Raw genomic sequence first — 17,267 nt, 5'->3', positions numbered from 1 at the left:
TGCCATATGTTTTAGTAGGAGTTTTCATATACTGAGTGTTGTGTCTTTCTATTTTTAGGTGAAATGTTTCAGACATAGTGGAGATGACATAAACTTTTTAAAGATTTTCATAGCTTGTTTGGATGAGACATGTAGTGTTCAGTTCCCTTACTAAAATTCTACAGAGAACTAGTTCAGATAAATATCTATCTGCTACAGAGACAGCAAATTGTTAAATTTCCTCAACAACATCATGTTTTGCTGCATCATTTATAACATACGTAGAGCTTTATCATTTATTGTCTTCATCCTTTCACCACCACCACCACCACCACCACCACCACCACCACCACAACCCCTACCATACTTTCACCATCCAAAATATGGTGGTATCCTCATTGTCCATGACCAGTTGCAATGTCAACAACAATGGAAAAAATTTAAACATGATACTCTTCTTCTCTGTCACGATTTCACGACATGTTGATCCAAACTGTTGTTTTCTATTTATGTTTGTTACAGTTCCAAAATTGTGAACATTAGTTTTTCTTATTGCTACTGAAATCCAGAAGTCTTTCAGAGGGTATTTTAGTTAAAATAGTAGTGTATATTTATACATGTTGATCATAGTTATGAAGAAATGTTCTGTATTTCAGCTAACAATCCATATACCTCGGGATTCTTTGCCTTCTGGTCTCGGAGGCACGCTGGACATTGATCATGGTGCATGGCTTCTACATTGTGTCAAATCCATGACAAATCGACATGGCAGTGACCTTTGCGATGTTGCAACAGAACCAAGCATCATGGCTGCCCTGCCTAATGGCTCTACAGGAGCACATGATTCGGTAAGATAAGTAATTCCTTCTGTCCGTTGTTCAGTGTGTAATGCACATATGCAGATGAAAATAAATACTCTTCAGATACAGCTCTTTGTTTAGTATGAAGATTGAAACTACAGGATTAAAACAAGAAACTTAAAATGATTGGAAGTAACCGGTTGCAGGAAACTGATTGATATACAATACTTAGAAATATGTAGCCTCACTGAAATAACTTTTGGCCATTAAAATTGCAACACCCCTACATGGCTTGCAACAAATGTTGAAATGACATGAAGTGTGCTATGTACTTGGATATGCAAATGATTAGCATTTCAGTGTAATCATAAAAAGTAGGTTGGAGTAATATAATTAACATAATGTAAATAAGCAGGTTTCTGATGCAGAAAGCAAGTTCAATGTTGCTTGTTTGTGAGTACACTGTGTTATGCTTCAGGTATGGAGGATAAATGTCTGCGAGCATGTGTTGGAATTCAACAGTGGCAGGATGGTGACGTATCAGATCTGCAGTTTATCTATGTCTACATCTATATGACTGCTCTCCGTAATTTACACCTAAGTGCATGGTAGAGGGTTCATAGAATCACTTTTGGACTGTATAGTGATCATTCCACTCTCGATAGCACATGGGAAAAATAAACACGTGGTCATTTCTCCTAATGTAGGTGTGAGTAGTTTTGATTCCATGACTGCCATGCATATTTGGACCAATGGGTTTAGGAGAGCCCTACTCAACATTATGCAAGGTCTCGACAGCCTCACATGATTAGCACCCCAGAGAATAGACATATTATTCTCTCAGCTGTGCAATATTGTACAGCTATGTCACCGTATCTTGAGTAAGGAAACTAATTGGTTTGTAGCAAGCGGGTCTCCACACAGACAGTGTGATAACATCTGGTGCATCACATTGAGTCAGAATGGTGACTATTGCCTTGGTGTCCCTCATGTGGGTGTGGCCAGTGACAACACTGGACACCAGAGTAGCAGGACATAATATTTTCAAATGAGTCTTAAATCTGCATACAGCAGCACAGTGGGTGTACCTATAAGTATAATAGTAGTAGTGGTAGTGCTGATGATGATGATGAGGAGGAGGAGGAGGAGGAGGAATGATGATTATGAAGATGATACACCGACCATAATGGGGATGAATGATGATGAGGATGATGATGATGATGATGACGACACAACACCCAGTCATCTCGAGGCAGGAAAAATCCCTCACCCCGCTGGAAATCGAACCTGGGACCCCGTGCGGGGGAAGCGAAAATGCTACCGCAAGACGACAAGCTGCAGACAGTAGTAGTAGTAGTAGTAGTAGTAGTAATAAAAATAATAAATGGTTTATTTACTCATAGCAACTTTTACAGCCACGGACATAGGCTCCAATGGGAATGAATGTTGCCAAATTGCATTTGTTGTCACTAAACGGGCCCAGAACCTGGTTTGATATTACAAGGTGCCATTGAATGTGTCTACTCATAGACATGTTCAGAGTACCAGGTAGAAGGACTGGTTGCACGTGTAAACACATTCATAGCACTCAGGGAGCGTGCGTTAACCCGTCCAGAGCAGTTAAAGGGTTAAGTTTAATTGTAAACAACAATGCTTGTGAAAACTGATTAAGTGTCCATTTTATTTCATTGGTTATTAATGAGTGGAACTATAAAACAAATGATGTGTTGGGTCACATCTAATAAATTACTTATAAAAGTCGTAACACTAGCAACATGTTTTCATTGGTTGTAGTGTATGTTGGATGTGGGTTCCCATTTAAAACATTATTTGCTCAGTCCCCTCCACAAGTCCTAGAAATTTGTATGAGGAATTTCGGAGCACTCTGTATGTATTTCTGATGCTGTGTATATAAAACAAAAACAGTTTTATTGCACTTTAGCTCTGCTTCCACCTCTATCGTGCTACCTGAAAACATAGCAAACCATACAGAGTATTGAGGCTAACCAGGCATCATGAGGTGCGGCTCCTTCCAGTTACAAAACACAAAAATCGTTCTTTCAGATGTGCAGGTCACAAATATGTAACTTGAGAAGAAACTGCGGGGGGAAAACTAGTCTCACTTTCTCTTCAACACCACTCAAAAAATTCCATATTCTGAGAATGGGACAGAAGATGGAAGGCAAGAATTAAATGTGACATGGCATACTTACTGTAGCTGAGTGTCAGATTATCAGTTGTTGTCAACATGGTAGAATGTAACACTTTAGCAGATGAAATTAATGTTTCACTCCCCTTGCCTGTAACTCGGTGGACTGTCCAACAGGTCTACAAGGAATAATGTATGACTTGCAGACATTAAGCTGCATTAAAAACAGGAGCCATAAAAAAGATACTAATAGGCAGAGTTTGTTGATGAATGCCACACGTTGGCGACTGACAGGAAATGTTGCTGCTAGTGAATGCAGGTCTATCTCAACCAGATTATGAGAAAAGATTGTGAAGAGAACTGCAGGCAATGAACATTTAGAGTTGGGCACATTACAAAAGTCCTTTGTTTGCAGCGGCACATAAACCTGGAAGACCTCAGTTTGTCAGACAACTCAAAAAATAGACTCTAGCTGAGAGGAAGCATATAGTTTAGTCTGACGAGTCTTAATTTTGCCTATTGTTCAAATGATGCAAGGTTTATTTCAAGAAGTTTTCCCTTTTCTTCTGTACTTTCATGATTAGTGTGCTGTGGACATTCCCATCTTCCAAGATGACAACAGTCATGTTAACAGGGCTGTACGCATATGTTCCTGGTTTCATGAACATTCAGGCACTCTTCTATTGCACCTGAATTAGAGTTTTAAGTAATCCAGTCTTAGTCCAATAGAAAATTTTGCAGGCTATTTTTGAAACACAGTAATTAACATCCCCAAAATTTGGTAACTTTATGGGATCTAATCATTGAGAAGTGGCTTCAGTTGAATATAGCATACCTGAAGAACTTTGTGGACTTCATTTCTTACTGAACTTTGTTTATTATCAAGGCTAGAGGTGATGTTTCACAGTATTAGCATTATGTCTCACAGTGATCTAATTTTTGGTCATGTGTGTTGTTTGCAGTATCGTATTTATGTGGTTTGATTGCTCAGTGCATAAGTGTTCTACTACCAATTTAGAGACTCACAGTCATGTAAAGGATTTTTTCCTGTTACTTATTGCTTTTTGTACCCCTTGCAGTGACTTGCTGATGTGAAAAGATGCCAAGTCACAGTGTGGTTTGGAGTCAGTTCAAATTTTCAAATTTTGAAAGATGACAGGGACAAACAACCTCTAATAGGACCATGCCCAGTTCATCAATATAGTGTTCAAATTAACTTTTGTTTTGTGGACAGCTTGTGGAAAACCCAGCTGGGAATGACTGCAGGAAAAAGCAGAATGGCAGTAACTGCAATTAACATAATACTTTATTACTAAACACGGAGATACAAGAAATGCTTGCCCACAATACAGCTGTTGACAATGAACTACGAAGTCCTCTACTTGTTTTACATTTAGTTCATTTGGCTGAATTTGTTGCACATCAAAGCTCACCTTCAATACATTGCCAATATTCTCGATGTTTGATGTTCTGTCATGCTGTGGAGTGATGTGACCATTGTCATCAGTCTGAGCATTCCCTGCAGCAGCTGTGCTGGTTGTATCTCATAAATTCCAGGTGGGTTTGAGGCGATAGACTCACATGATGATTGGCTTCCCACATAGTAAAATATAAAAAGTGTTGTCTTTAAATTTTATTACCCAATATAGGCTGCTATGATAGCTGCAGTGTTGGTCTGACCATATCATCCCATAATGTGACATTCTTGCAGTCTGCTAAAGCCTTTCACAAGGCATTTTTTGGTGAGCCATTGGGCTGGAATGTGGCAGTACCGTAAGTTGTGAAATGTGTTGTTTCACTGTCTGGACCAGAGCTGGTAGCTCTGCAGTTGTGAGCGGTTGTACCAGGGAGATAAAATCTGTCAGTAGATTGAGTGGCTCTCCACATAAAATCCCTGCGAACAAGGTGCAGAAGTCTTGTTTGAACATGGAATGCACGCTTAAAGGAACCCAGGGTAAGAACTCTGTCCACTGGCCCCCATGACACATAAGTGTTGCTTTGAGTGTTCAGTGCCAGTGATTCATCAAACTATTGCTCTGTGGATGTTGACTGTGGTGCTATAATGCTGGATGCACCAAAGGTTATAAAATTCAGAGGGTAGTGCAGACTCAAATTGGTGACCTCACAGTGGGGCAAACTGTTCACTGTACTCTAAAGGTCTGGATATGTGGTAAGTCATGCAGTGTAATATGTCTTGACACTGTTCATATGTGTCATCCACTGACATCACAATGGGTTCCTTCTCGTTCACACTGGATATATGGAGATGGTGATGCCATTCCTGCTTTAAATGCCCCAAGTAAGAATGTGCTGCCTCCATTTCATTTCCTAATGCAACTATTTCTGTGTGCAATTCAAAATTTTGTAGAGTGGCTTGTGCTTCTTCTTTTTCACTTCCTCAAAACTTATCACCTTTTGTATTTCTGACTCTAAGGACTGATGATTATCAAGCAGTTGAAGGCAGGTGCCATGCAAAGAAATTGAGGGAAGTGCTCTCGGAATAGTCTCCTGCAGAACTGCTTGTGGATGTAGTGGCAAACTGCCAAAGACACTGCTGGTTTGCTTGAGGATACCTTGTTATAGGTCCATGGAGAGATGAAATTGAAGGAGGAAATCCATGCCCAGGATTGGTTCTCAAACTTCAGTGAGTGGAAACTGCCATGAAAATTTCTTGTGCAGACTGAGGTCCCTGGTACATGTGACAGCTCTGAAAATTTTGATATGAGTATCATTTGTGCCACAAGTTAATACAGCCCTACAAATAAAATGACTAAATTTCAGAGACTTTACTGATCTCTCGCAGATAGGATTTTATGTATACAGACTGAAGCAGCAATCAAAAATTTGTACCGAGGCCAGAAATCGAACCCGGGTCTCCTGTTTACTTATCAGGTGCATTAGGCATTAATTCACCTTGGCACAGCAATTCACACAACTGCACAGATTACCCTGGAATGCTTCCCTCCTCAATTCAAGTTCCCGTTGCCACTCCAGTCTACTTTAAATTTCCCCTTATACACAAACAGAATTGCTGAGGCTCTCCATGTTCTGGAATAGCACTCAGCATCGAATGTAAATCAGAGATCTGGCCTGAAACTCAGGTGCAGGTACTTATACAAATGACATGACACAATTTTAGAGACTTTACTGGTATCATACAGATATGCTTTTATGTATACTGTCTGAAATGGTGATTGAAAATTTGTACCAAGGCTAGGAATTGAACCAGGATTTCCTGCTTGCGGCAATGAGAACTTGGATTGGGGAGGGAGGCATGATAGGGTAATCCATGCAGTTATGTGTACCACTGTGCCACAGTGGCTTAGTGCCTAACACACCTGCCTAGGTAACAGGAGACCCAGGTTTTATTTCCAGCCTTGGTACAAATTTTGTCTGTGCTTCAGTCTACATGAAACACAGTCCTAGTCACATCGGATCACCTTTGTGAGGAATGTTCTTGTCAGCCATGTGCTTGGCTGTTGTGGCTGGCCAAAGGTCACTGCCCTCATATAGGGCGATAGTGACACCACTTGTGTAAGATATGTAATTGCTTGGGTTCCATTGGCTGCTAGTTACGCTAGGAATGTACTCGCAGGAGACATTGTTGTCTGTCACATCTGTGCATTACATTGCTGTAGAATAGCAAAAAGTGTGTCAGCCAGATTAATTTTCTTTCCACCGTTTTGCTTTCATGTCAGATTATTGCCAGCTGTATCTGAGGCAGTAGTCTGATGAGCCATAGCATGCTGTCTGGTATGAGAGTCAAGTTGGTCAATGCTGGTATGGTTTCCTGTTGCCCAAACTTTCCTTGTATATTGTGTGTCACAAGCGTTTCTCTGCTGTATTGGCAAATCACTGCAGTAATGCTGCTTTCTTGGTGTTGAATTTGCCATCAGCCAGAGATGCCTGTATGATGTTGCTGATGACACGGAGATGCTCCCGTATGTTGATTAGTAAGTCCACAAACTTAGAAGTATCATTGAAGATGCCATGGGTGGGTTGTATGAAGTTGATGATCGTGAACCATGTTGCTGGATTTTCAGGTTGGAAGGGTAGTAGTTAAGGGTGAACACTTGGTTGTATATATGCTCCACAGAAATTTTGTTGTGGATGTACTGGGATGTGTGATTTGGGAGCAACAGTGGACAGGACCACTGGGACAATGTGTACCATGGATGGCAACCTGAGAGTCATCTCACATGGCCCAACAGGCTTGGTCCCACATGATAGGCACAAGAAAAGACTGTTAAAAAGTTTGTAAGAGTGTCTTTTTGTTGTGCCTAACTGCGACTCAGCATCTCTGCTATATGGTGTTTGGTAATCTATCCTTTTCATAATATTGTATTATTCCATCCTGGATTTTCTGGTGTTTGAACTGTAAAAAATATATCATACAAATTACAGTGAAATCAAATGACATTCAAAAGCCAAGATCATGTTGTCTGTATATTTTCAGATAAAACTGTGATGATTTGAAGCAGAAAGGCAATTAAGGTACTGCACTTTGTCATTGCCCTGTGTGATTTAATACACCACCTAGAGAAATCCGATTGTTCTTGATCAGACTAATCAATTAGGGCTGTATGTGCATGCAGATAACCATTTCACATAGTCTGTAGAACAAAATTTAAAGATATAATTCCATGTGGGTACAGTACATCGCTTGTGTGTTTATTCCATCATGTACGTGCATTTTACATTGACTTTTAAATATTCTTGAATCTTGTCATTACTTTTGTGGCAATTATTAATAAAGGGCAGAGGGTGTATGTAAGTGGGGGGGGGGGGGGGGTGTTGGGTGTTACACATGCTCAGGTGTAAGGGGGTGGGGCAGGGGGGAGGATCCTCCAGATCTTACCTAGTTTTTCAAGATTTTTCATACTTTCATATTTGTTTTAATATGGGCAGTTTTGTAAATACTGTTAGGTAATCTGATTTTCAGATTCTATTTTTTAAGTGGCTGTGTAAATGTTTTAATGATGTAGGAACCATACTTCAAAGAGGTTTTAAATGGAAACTTAACTGCATACTGCACCCACTACAATCTCTTGCTTTAGTTGTACATTGACAGAAATCAGAATCCTTGAGGCAAATACTATATTCATTGCTTCAGCAACCACCTGCTGGCCTTAAGCAAGCTGAACTATGTCAGCTATAAGGGTCTGTTCTGAAACTGTGATAACAGTCTGCATTTCCTGTAACAGGAAAAGGGAAAGGATTGTTCTTGGCAGTTATGGCAGAAAGAAGTGGCACGAGCGAGGACTGTCATTCTCCTCTTAGCTGCTGTTATGGCTGCTGTGTGGTACAGTGTCTGGTTACATCACTGAACTGTATTATTGTTATCCAATTTTTAACACAAATTCAAATAGTGTGCATTTCCGTTCTCAATAGGTTGAGCTGACATCTGGGATTACTGAAGCTGTGGTAAAAGCAGGTGGAGGTAATTCGCCAGTTTCTGGGCCAGAGGAAGAGGAAGAGGAGTTGGATATAACTTCTGGAAGAGGACTCGACAATGGTGATGCGTGGCAGCACTCCAGTAGTGGTGGTGAGTAATTTTTGAGCACTTGAAACTCCCCGACTGTGACCAAACTCGCTAGCAACAGCGTGAGGTTACGAAACTGCAGTGGCTTACAGTGCTTGTTAGTGATTCGTGTTGCTAAACCAGTAGTTTTAGGAAGTTTTAAAATAATTCTTTCATCAGAAGCTTGCAAAAGACAGCAAACAGTAAGAAAGAATATGAATGGACAATACTGGATTGTATGAAAACACCTTATAAAACCTGAATTTGGAAGCAAAAAGTTTGAAAAGAATGTTGTTGGAGGTAAGAAAGAGTTAAAAGGTTTATAATACAATGTCATCCAAAATTCATCATTCTGTCATCTGAAAGTAGTATGAAAACTTCCTTTTTATGAAGAATGTCTCTTCGATTGACAGTGGGTGTTGACTGAGTGACTTCAATCACTGGTCAACACTACAGTAACATTATTGCCCTAAGAAATGTATATCTACAGAAAACTTATGGTTGGTGTTTGCTGAAACATACTTGTGTCTGCAGGCTTGATTTCTTAGTGATACTGTGAAGGCTTCTTGAATGGCAGTGGACCAATAACTTTTATACTGCGTAAGCAGAATGAAAGCAGAAAACAATGGGAAGGAATATTCTGTAGCGAAAGCACTTGAAAGGACAAGGTCACATCCATACTACTAGAAAACATCATTTTGCTACTTCAATTGCTTCAAAAACTGATGAAGTAAACTTTAAAGTAAGTTAAAGATTCATCGTTTATTTCATCGATACTGTGTCGGACACTCTTATCCAGGAAAATGGGGTGCCTCAGGGCTCTCTCCTGACTGTAGTGATGCGACATAAGTGTGATAACAGAAGCAGAAGCTGGAAACAGAAGTCAAAAGCCAATTTTAGCTGAAGTGGATCCAGAAGCAGACATGTGTACATTAAGAAAAAAGTAACAATTCTTTATCAAACACAATTTTTTAATTACATTAATACTCCAAATTTATCAATGGCCATTTATACTTAACAAAACACAATTTTGCCACTGAATAACTGTTCACTGGCTACGCTAGTGGGAGGAGCAGACAAATACTGGCGAGCTAGTGGTAATAGATTAGTGGCACCTGTGTCCATTTGATTTCCACCTCAACAGCAGATCATCTTCAGAGGCAGTCTCTTTTTCTTTATGTGCTCCAGTAGGTTTGATTGTAGCATAAAAAGCAGATAGTCATTTTCGTTAGTCGTCATCAGGTCTTGCTGGTATTCGTTCATATTTAACAAGAATTCTAACATTTTTAATAATGTTTCTAATTGAGTTTATGTGGTTAAGCCACAATTTGTTTGGATTTCTGGCTTTCATCATCATAAAATTAAGTATTTGGAACTCGACTTGCTCTGTGATAATGCCACTGAAAAATTTTGACCTGTATTGCAGATTTTAAAATTTCACAAATGTATACTTATTGTTTTTGGTGAGTTCTCCAAATTTAATGCCTGAATTCAGTTCATGTAAAATTTTGGAATCATTTTAAGTATCCATTTTTGTTTCTTCTTGCTGTAAAGTGGTCACAAGAACTTGAATTGGCAGTATGACTGAAATGTTCGCTTGAGAACTGCTTAAGTTTCCAGTAAGTTCATCAAAAGTTTTCACTGCTTCTACAAATTTTTGAACATTTATCCAGTCTTCAGTGCAAATAATTGTGATTGGGTTTGAATGTAAGTACAGAATTATGAATCCTTGAGCTTTGAAACTCTTTCCATTATATAGAACATGTTATTCCAGCTGGAAATAGAAGAAATTAAATTAACAGATAGGATTTTTGTAAAAACTATACTCAATACTTACACTAAAGATATACCATAAAATTAAATTCATTTATGTATATTTAACAATTTTTACCATATTGGGCAATGCTGAATGACAGATAAAGCAGGTTCCCATTGAATCTTTGCCAGCTTGGTTGATGGGACCAAGGAATGATTGAAATGGATGCCCCCCCCCCTTTTTTTTTCAGTAAGTTATAGGAGCCACTCCTGTGATTCCACAGCAGCTCGAATACAAAATTGTATCTTATGTAGTGCACAATTCACATCATCAAAGCCAGACAACTGCAATGCCTTAATCATGTTACATCCATGAATATGAACATTATAATGCACTGCTTGGTGATTGATGCCCCATTCTTGGAATATCATTTCAAATTTTGTTGATTTTATGTCATCTGTATGACACCCAGTCATAATTTCACATTTCAAAATTATAGACATCTTGTGAAAATCCTTTGAAATACCACTGGAAGTCAAATTAAGTAATGAACTTCCAGAATGCGATAAGACCATATGTCAGTTGTGAAACATAATTTTTTCAAATTCTTCAAGTAATTTTTTATTTTTTTTATTTTTCTTCCCAGCTTAATGCACAAGTTATCACACAAACATGAAGCAAAAAAATCATGACCTTTCATCTTATACTTTGGGAAAACGGCATTCATTACTCTGTGAAAGCCAGAACCCTCAACAAAATTAAACAAGTCCTGGATGGCAATCATTTCAGCAATCATTCATCCATTTTTTTGAGACTTTCGGTGTGAGGAATCCCAACAATCAATTACTTGCAGACTCTGTTGCAATGTAAATTGGTATTTAGCATCTTTGGCCAGAGTAAAATAAATCTATAATGACAACACAATAAAAATAGTACAACACCCCAAGAAATTAAATACATAACAAGCAATGCAAAAATAAAATTCCAAGTTGTTAAGTAAGGCATGTCAATAATTTGCAGCATGCCCAGCTAAAGTGACATTTGTAAAAGAAATGTTTCTGAACCAGTTTATAAGTCATGCTCCAGTCACTCAGTAGGACGTTAACTTATAAATATTGGGTTTTATTCTTCATTCTGTGTGCTAGGTTTTGGTAATTTCTTTACCATCATTAGTGTTTACTTCAGAACTGATGATGGTAAAGAAGTTACTGACACCTGGTATCTTTATGGAAAATGAAATGCAACAAATAAATATTCATTCTAATTAGTAAATGCAATGTGACTGGTATTGGTTCTAATCATAAACAGTTACGTGAGTACCATCACTCTTCTGTAGGTAATTGGAAGATAAAATTCTTAGAAACATTTTTCGACTACAGTATTTTATAAATATTGACTATCCTTTTGTTTCCTTGTCTCCACCAATAGTTTCATATAACTTTCCAAACTGTGCAAATTTCTTAACATGTCATTATTTAAGATGACTCTTCCATGTGGTGGTCGTGCACCTTTTTTTTTGCAAATTTACTTTGTCACAGATCTTGCGTTTGGCAGTCAAATCATTAACCTCAGTGAAATAGTTCCAAATAAGACTTATTTTTGCTTTCATTATTGCACTCTTAGCTAATGTTACACCACAAAAGTGTTGAATAAAAAACACTGTACAATATAGTGATACTATACAGCAACACAAAGTAACTGATGAGTGAGAAAACACTACATTTTGATGGCGATGAACGGAAGGTGAAAGCAGATATGAAAAAATGTTCACAAATTCTGCATTTGCGGAAGCAGAAACAAAGGTCTGTCGCATCACTAGTCCTGAGTGTTGCCCTCTTTGCTATAACATTAACCCTATTATAGCCTGCCTCCCACCAGTAATCTCTGGTTCCCTTTTTTTTGACAGATTTGCGATCTATTGCAGGTCTCCACAGACATTTCTCCTTGCTGTCAGACCGACAGCATCTCCTCAGCGGGTACACATGCCATTTGTCTGCCTTGCCCAGCCACCTGTCCTATGCCTCCTCCTTCAATGACTTCCTTGATTGGCATTATGGGGGACATCCTTTTTTGCTACCTCACTTCTTCACTTCCGGCTATTGCTGTGTCAGCTTAACTTCATGCTACCCTACCACATTCCCAGTGGGTATGGCCCCTCCACCACCTTGGCTTTATGCGGAGACCATGTTCATCTTGGACTACATTCGCTTCATAAGGAAACTACTCTGTATTCGATCTGTTGCTGTAAGTTTCTTGACCTTCGCACAGAACTTAGTGATAGTACCTCAAAGACTGACAATGGTGTCAGGTGTGCTTGTCATTGGCACCAATGATTTTCAGTATAAGCGTCCAGAACACTGCTCAATATTTAAAGCAGAGCTCTTCATGCTCTGTCAGACCATGCAGTACATCTGGTGACATAGGCTTTTTAATTGTGTCATGTGTACTAATTCTCTCAATTTCCTACAGAACCCATGTGTGCAATATACAGTCCATCCTTTAGTGCAACAGGTCCAAGAAAGCTTCCACTTGCTTGCTCTTTAGGGAGCTGCTGTGATGTTTATGTGGGTTCATGGGCACATAGGTCTGACTGGAAACAAGGCTGCTGACACTGCTGCCAAGGCTGCAGTCCACCTACCTCAGCCTGCTAGCTCTTCCATTCCTTCCGATGATCTCCGTGTTGCTGTCTGGCAGCAGGTGGTGTACTTCGGGATCACCACTGGTCTTCTCTTCATGGGAACAAGCTCCAAGGAATTAAACCTCCTCCACTGACATGACCAACATGACCAACCTCCTCTCAGTCCTCTTGCCATGAGGAGGTCATTTTAGTTAGGCTGCGAATTGGGCACTTCCGTTTTAGCCATTGTCATTTGTTAGGTGGTGATCTACCACCACACTGCACTTATTGTCATCAACCTTTGAAAATTTGCTGTTTCCTGATTGAATGCACTTTTTTATGTTGTAGTGTCTGTTTGCTGTCTCTTTATCTGTTATAACAATATAGCAAAGGGCATTTAATCTTTAGTTTGGGACCTCTGTTATCTCTAGGGTGTATTTTGTGGCCCTTTTTTCAAGAGGAAATCCTTATTCTTAGCTCTCTTTCCTTCCCTCAGGTGTAATCGTTTTTAACATCTTTTTTGTATTAGTATTCCAAGGTTATGACATGGGTGTGTATGACCTCAGTCGTTTTTGTACCCTAAAACAAAACAAAAAATTATAAGGTAAACATCTTGATGGGACTTTGTGCCTCCTTATAACAGAGGTTTCTCCCAGCTTCATAAAAGCTTTCTGTTTGTAGCAGTTTGTCTTTTCCTTTGCAAATGATTATCTTCTTTCTCTTGCTTCCTCCAATTATTTGGGCCTTAAAGCTTGAAAGTAATTGTTTCTCTTATTTTAATGTAAAAGGCTATTTAAACTATTTTAAAACCCACAATTTTTAAATATTTTCTTTTTTATTTCATGCAGAACTTTCTCCTATACTTTTTCTTGGTCTAGTTTTATTTGACCTTTTATCTAACTTTTCATCCTTAACTGCTTCCTCTCCACCATCCCCCTTCCACCCCCCCCCCCCCCAACCTAAAAGGTTCTTTGTTGTGGAGAGATCAGTTCATTATTTGAAGGGGCCAATAGAAGAAAATTGGTATGTGCCGTATTCTCCACACTGGAGTAAAAGGAGTTAAGTCAGTAAGTCAATGGAAGAAAGTGCACCCCTTAAGACCTTTTTTCGGAGTTGTTGCAAGTTATATAATTGGTTAAATTCAAATACAAGAGCATACAGTGGAACAAAACAGATTGTATAGTAGACAGCACTTTCTAGTGGTACATATGGAGCTACTTATTTCCAGCTTGTGATGCATTTCAAAACACAGCAGAAAGCCTGATCAGGATTATTCTGATCAGGCTTTCTGCCGTGTTACTAAATCCTTACTAAATTGTAGGTTAGTACTTCCTTCTGCTGAACCCATCAATTTCTGATGACCTACGGCATTCATTACATGAACTGAATGCAAATAGCCAAGGTCACAACTAAAATGCAAAAAATATTATTTCTCCACATTAATGTATTCCATAATTTTTGATTATTTAAGGATCGTTTCACATTTGATTTAACTGTATTCATTGTATTGCTGGTGTCACAATTGTGATTGCCTATTTTGAGTTATTCATCATTGAACTTTCCAAATACTTTAGTAGCTAGTGAGAATTGTATCTTAATAATAACAATTCAAGACCCATTTTATGCAATTTAACATTGTTGTTGCCTTTGTTTCAAAAACACTGACAAAAATGGGAAGTGTTAAACCAAAAACACCAACAAAATGCTAGAAAACTGATACTCCAGTATTGCCAAGCCTATGGGATGTTTTGATTACAATTTTATCCTTAGGAGTTTGCACATGTGTGTGCGTGTGTGTGTGTGTGTGTGTGTGTGTGAGAGAGAGAGAGAGAGAGAGAGAGAGAGAGAGAGAGAGAGAGAGAGAGAGAGAGAGAATTGGGGGGGGGGGGGGGTGAAATGTTTGTCTACATATTTTTCGATTCACAAATCAGGTTATATAAAATTTTAAAGACATAATATTTTCAACTGGTATTTTGTGTGACTTGTCAAAAACATTTGATACTGAAGTATTCTCCTAGATAAGTTCAAGTATTATGGTATCAGACATCATGCTTGTAAGTGGTTTATATCCTCGTTACGGTATCAGAGATCTTGTTTGTAACTGGTTTACATCCTGTCTAACTAGTATGTAGAGTGTTGCAGTAAGGAACTCAGGCACTGCACACAGTGAAAAAGCATCTTCACAATAACCAGAATAACCACTACAGGTGCCCCACAGGAATCACTGTTGGGTCCACTTTTGCTCTTGTTATATATAAGTGATCTTCCATCATATGTAAAAGTGTCAGAAATCATTGTCTTTGCTGATGATACAGGTATTATAATCCAGCCTAACTGATTAACTTCAACACTTGAGACTGTAAAGAATATTTTCTTGCAAATTATAACTGGATCTGCATCTACAACTATATGTATACTCTGCAAACCACAGTGAGGTGCATAGAAGTGGGTATGCCTCCCTTTACCAGTTATTAGGGTTTCTTTCTGTTCCATTCACATATGGAGCATGATGAGATTGACTGTTTGAATGCCTCTGTGTATGCAGTAATTATTCTGACCTAATCCTAATGATCCCGGTGTGAGCAGTACATTGGAGGTTGTAGTATATCCCCAGAGTAATAATTGAAAGCCTTTTCTTAGAACTTCGTTAACAGACTTTCTTGGTATAATTTATTTCTGTCTTCAGGAGTTTGCCATTTCAGTTCCTTCAGTATCTCTGTGACACTCTCTCATGGATTAAACAAATGTGTGACCATTCATGCTGCCTTTCTCTGTAGATAATCAATATCCCTTGTTAGTCCTATCTGTTACGGCCTCAAACACTTGAGCATGAAATTCAGTGCTGCACGTATCCTTACCACACTACTAGAGACAATGCATAAGTGTAAACCAGTAAGTGAAACAGATTATTCTAAATTCTTAGGTTTTCATGGTCATAAGAACTTGAAATGAAAATAGTATGTTACAGACCTGCAATGTCAAAAAGGTGTCTTACTATTTCTATTTAGTAATGCTTTGCGGCATCATATTGTGGGGAAATTCCTCACTGAGAAGAAAGAGTTTGTTGCACAGAAGTATGTAACAAGGCTTACCTCTTGTAGGCACCTCTTTAAACAGCTGGGTGTTGTGACTCGCCGATCTTTCAAAGTGCCACCGCGCAGTTACGCGCGTCCTCTACATGCGGCACTGTCTGCCAGCCATGCAGCAGCAGCGCTTCCTAAGTGGCCAGCCAGCCAGCAGCTGCTAGACTTGGACTCAGTTATGATTTGACAGTTAAAGTGTACACACATATTTCTCTGTTCACTTGATCTGTGACTTTCATGTATGGCGTCTTCCTTGAAATATATTTGTTCAACTTGAAGTTATAACAACTGGCGACGAGGATGGGATTTTTCTTTTCCATCGTTGACCCACATGTTTCCATGGCTACTTTAGAGCAACTATTGCAAGGTCTCATAGAACAGCAAATGCTTCTCACAAATACGATTCTTGATTTTGTCACCGCATCAAATGCGGGGAGTTTCTCATCGTTGTCTCTACCTAGTTTTCCTCCTTACAATGAGATGGTGGAAGACTGGTCTGATTACGAAAAACATCTTAAACAGCACTTCTTGGCATTTCATGTTGCAGACAAACAAACATGTAAGTCTCTGTTCCTTTCATGGATTTCACCTCAAATGTATCAGTTCTTGTCGCAGTGGCTCCTTTGAAAGATCCTGCATCTTTGTCCTATGCTGAAATGTGCTCATTCTGTCCGTCTATTTTCAAAAGCAAATGCATGTGGTAGCCTCTCATGTTGCCTTTTATTGTTGTCAAAAACAACTGAAACAATCCTATCGCGCTTGGGCTGCTGAACTTCACGGCCTCAGTAGAAAGTGTCAATTTGTTACTGAACTTCACAAAAAATCCTACGCCAATTCCATGTTATGGGATGCTATTATCCAATCGGCGCCCAACAAAGAAGTTAGGCAACATCCCCTTCAGTTGGTAAATCTGACTCTAGATGAAGTCCTATCCATTGCTCAGTCTTTGAAATTTCTCGCGCAGCTTGAGTGCAAATAGAGGCATGGGGCGATGTTGGTGAAATACAATCTCTGTGCGATGTTGACAAAGGGTGTGGCATGTGGCGTGTCCCCACCAGCCAACGTGGCTACAGTATGCTCCCAAGCGCAGCCTCGGCCTAACCATAAACAAACCTCTAAGGAACTGCAGCAAAACCCACGGCAACTTCCTTCATGTCCGCGGTGTTTTATGAAACATACCAACGATTGCCATTCGGGGTTGCCAGCGCCCCTGCTCTCTTTCAGCAATTCTTGGAACAATTGTTGCTCCCTGTCCCTGGGTGTATAAATTACCAGGACGACATTGTTGTCACTGGCTCCACCACTGACGAACATCTTCAAAATATCCGCACACCTTTTCGTGTCTTACAGACTGCTGGTCTT

At 39.3% G+C, this 17,267-nt stretch overlaps 1 protein-coding gene across 1 annotated transcript in view; it reads left to right on the top strand.

Annotated features, from left to right (window-relative positions):
* The window catches only part of LOC126281942 (tyrosine-protein phosphatase non-receptor type 9), a 769,005-nt gene that overhangs the window by 714,738 nt on the left and 37,000 nt on the right, over positions 1 to 17,267 (top strand). The window contains exons 6-7 of the mRNA XM_049981290.1: positions 636 to 827; positions 8,320 to 8,473. Coding sequence (XP_049837247.1) covers positions 636 to 827; positions 8,320 to 8,473 — 346 coding nt within the window. The remainder of the gene's footprint in view (positions 1 to 635; positions 828 to 8,319; positions 8,474 to 17,267) is intronic.

This window comes from Schistocerca gregaria, chromosome 7 (genome assembly GCF_023897955.1).
Source record: "Schistocerca gregaria isolate iqSchGreg1 chromosome 7, iqSchGreg1.2, whole genome shotgun sequence".
In the NCBI taxonomy this organism is placed as follows: domain Eukaryota; kingdom Metazoa; phylum Arthropoda; class Insecta; order Orthoptera; family Acrididae; genus Schistocerca; species Schistocerca gregaria.
The sequence above is the reverse complement of the archived record's forward strand: the minus strand, read 5'-3'. Positions and strand labels throughout refer to the sequence as shown.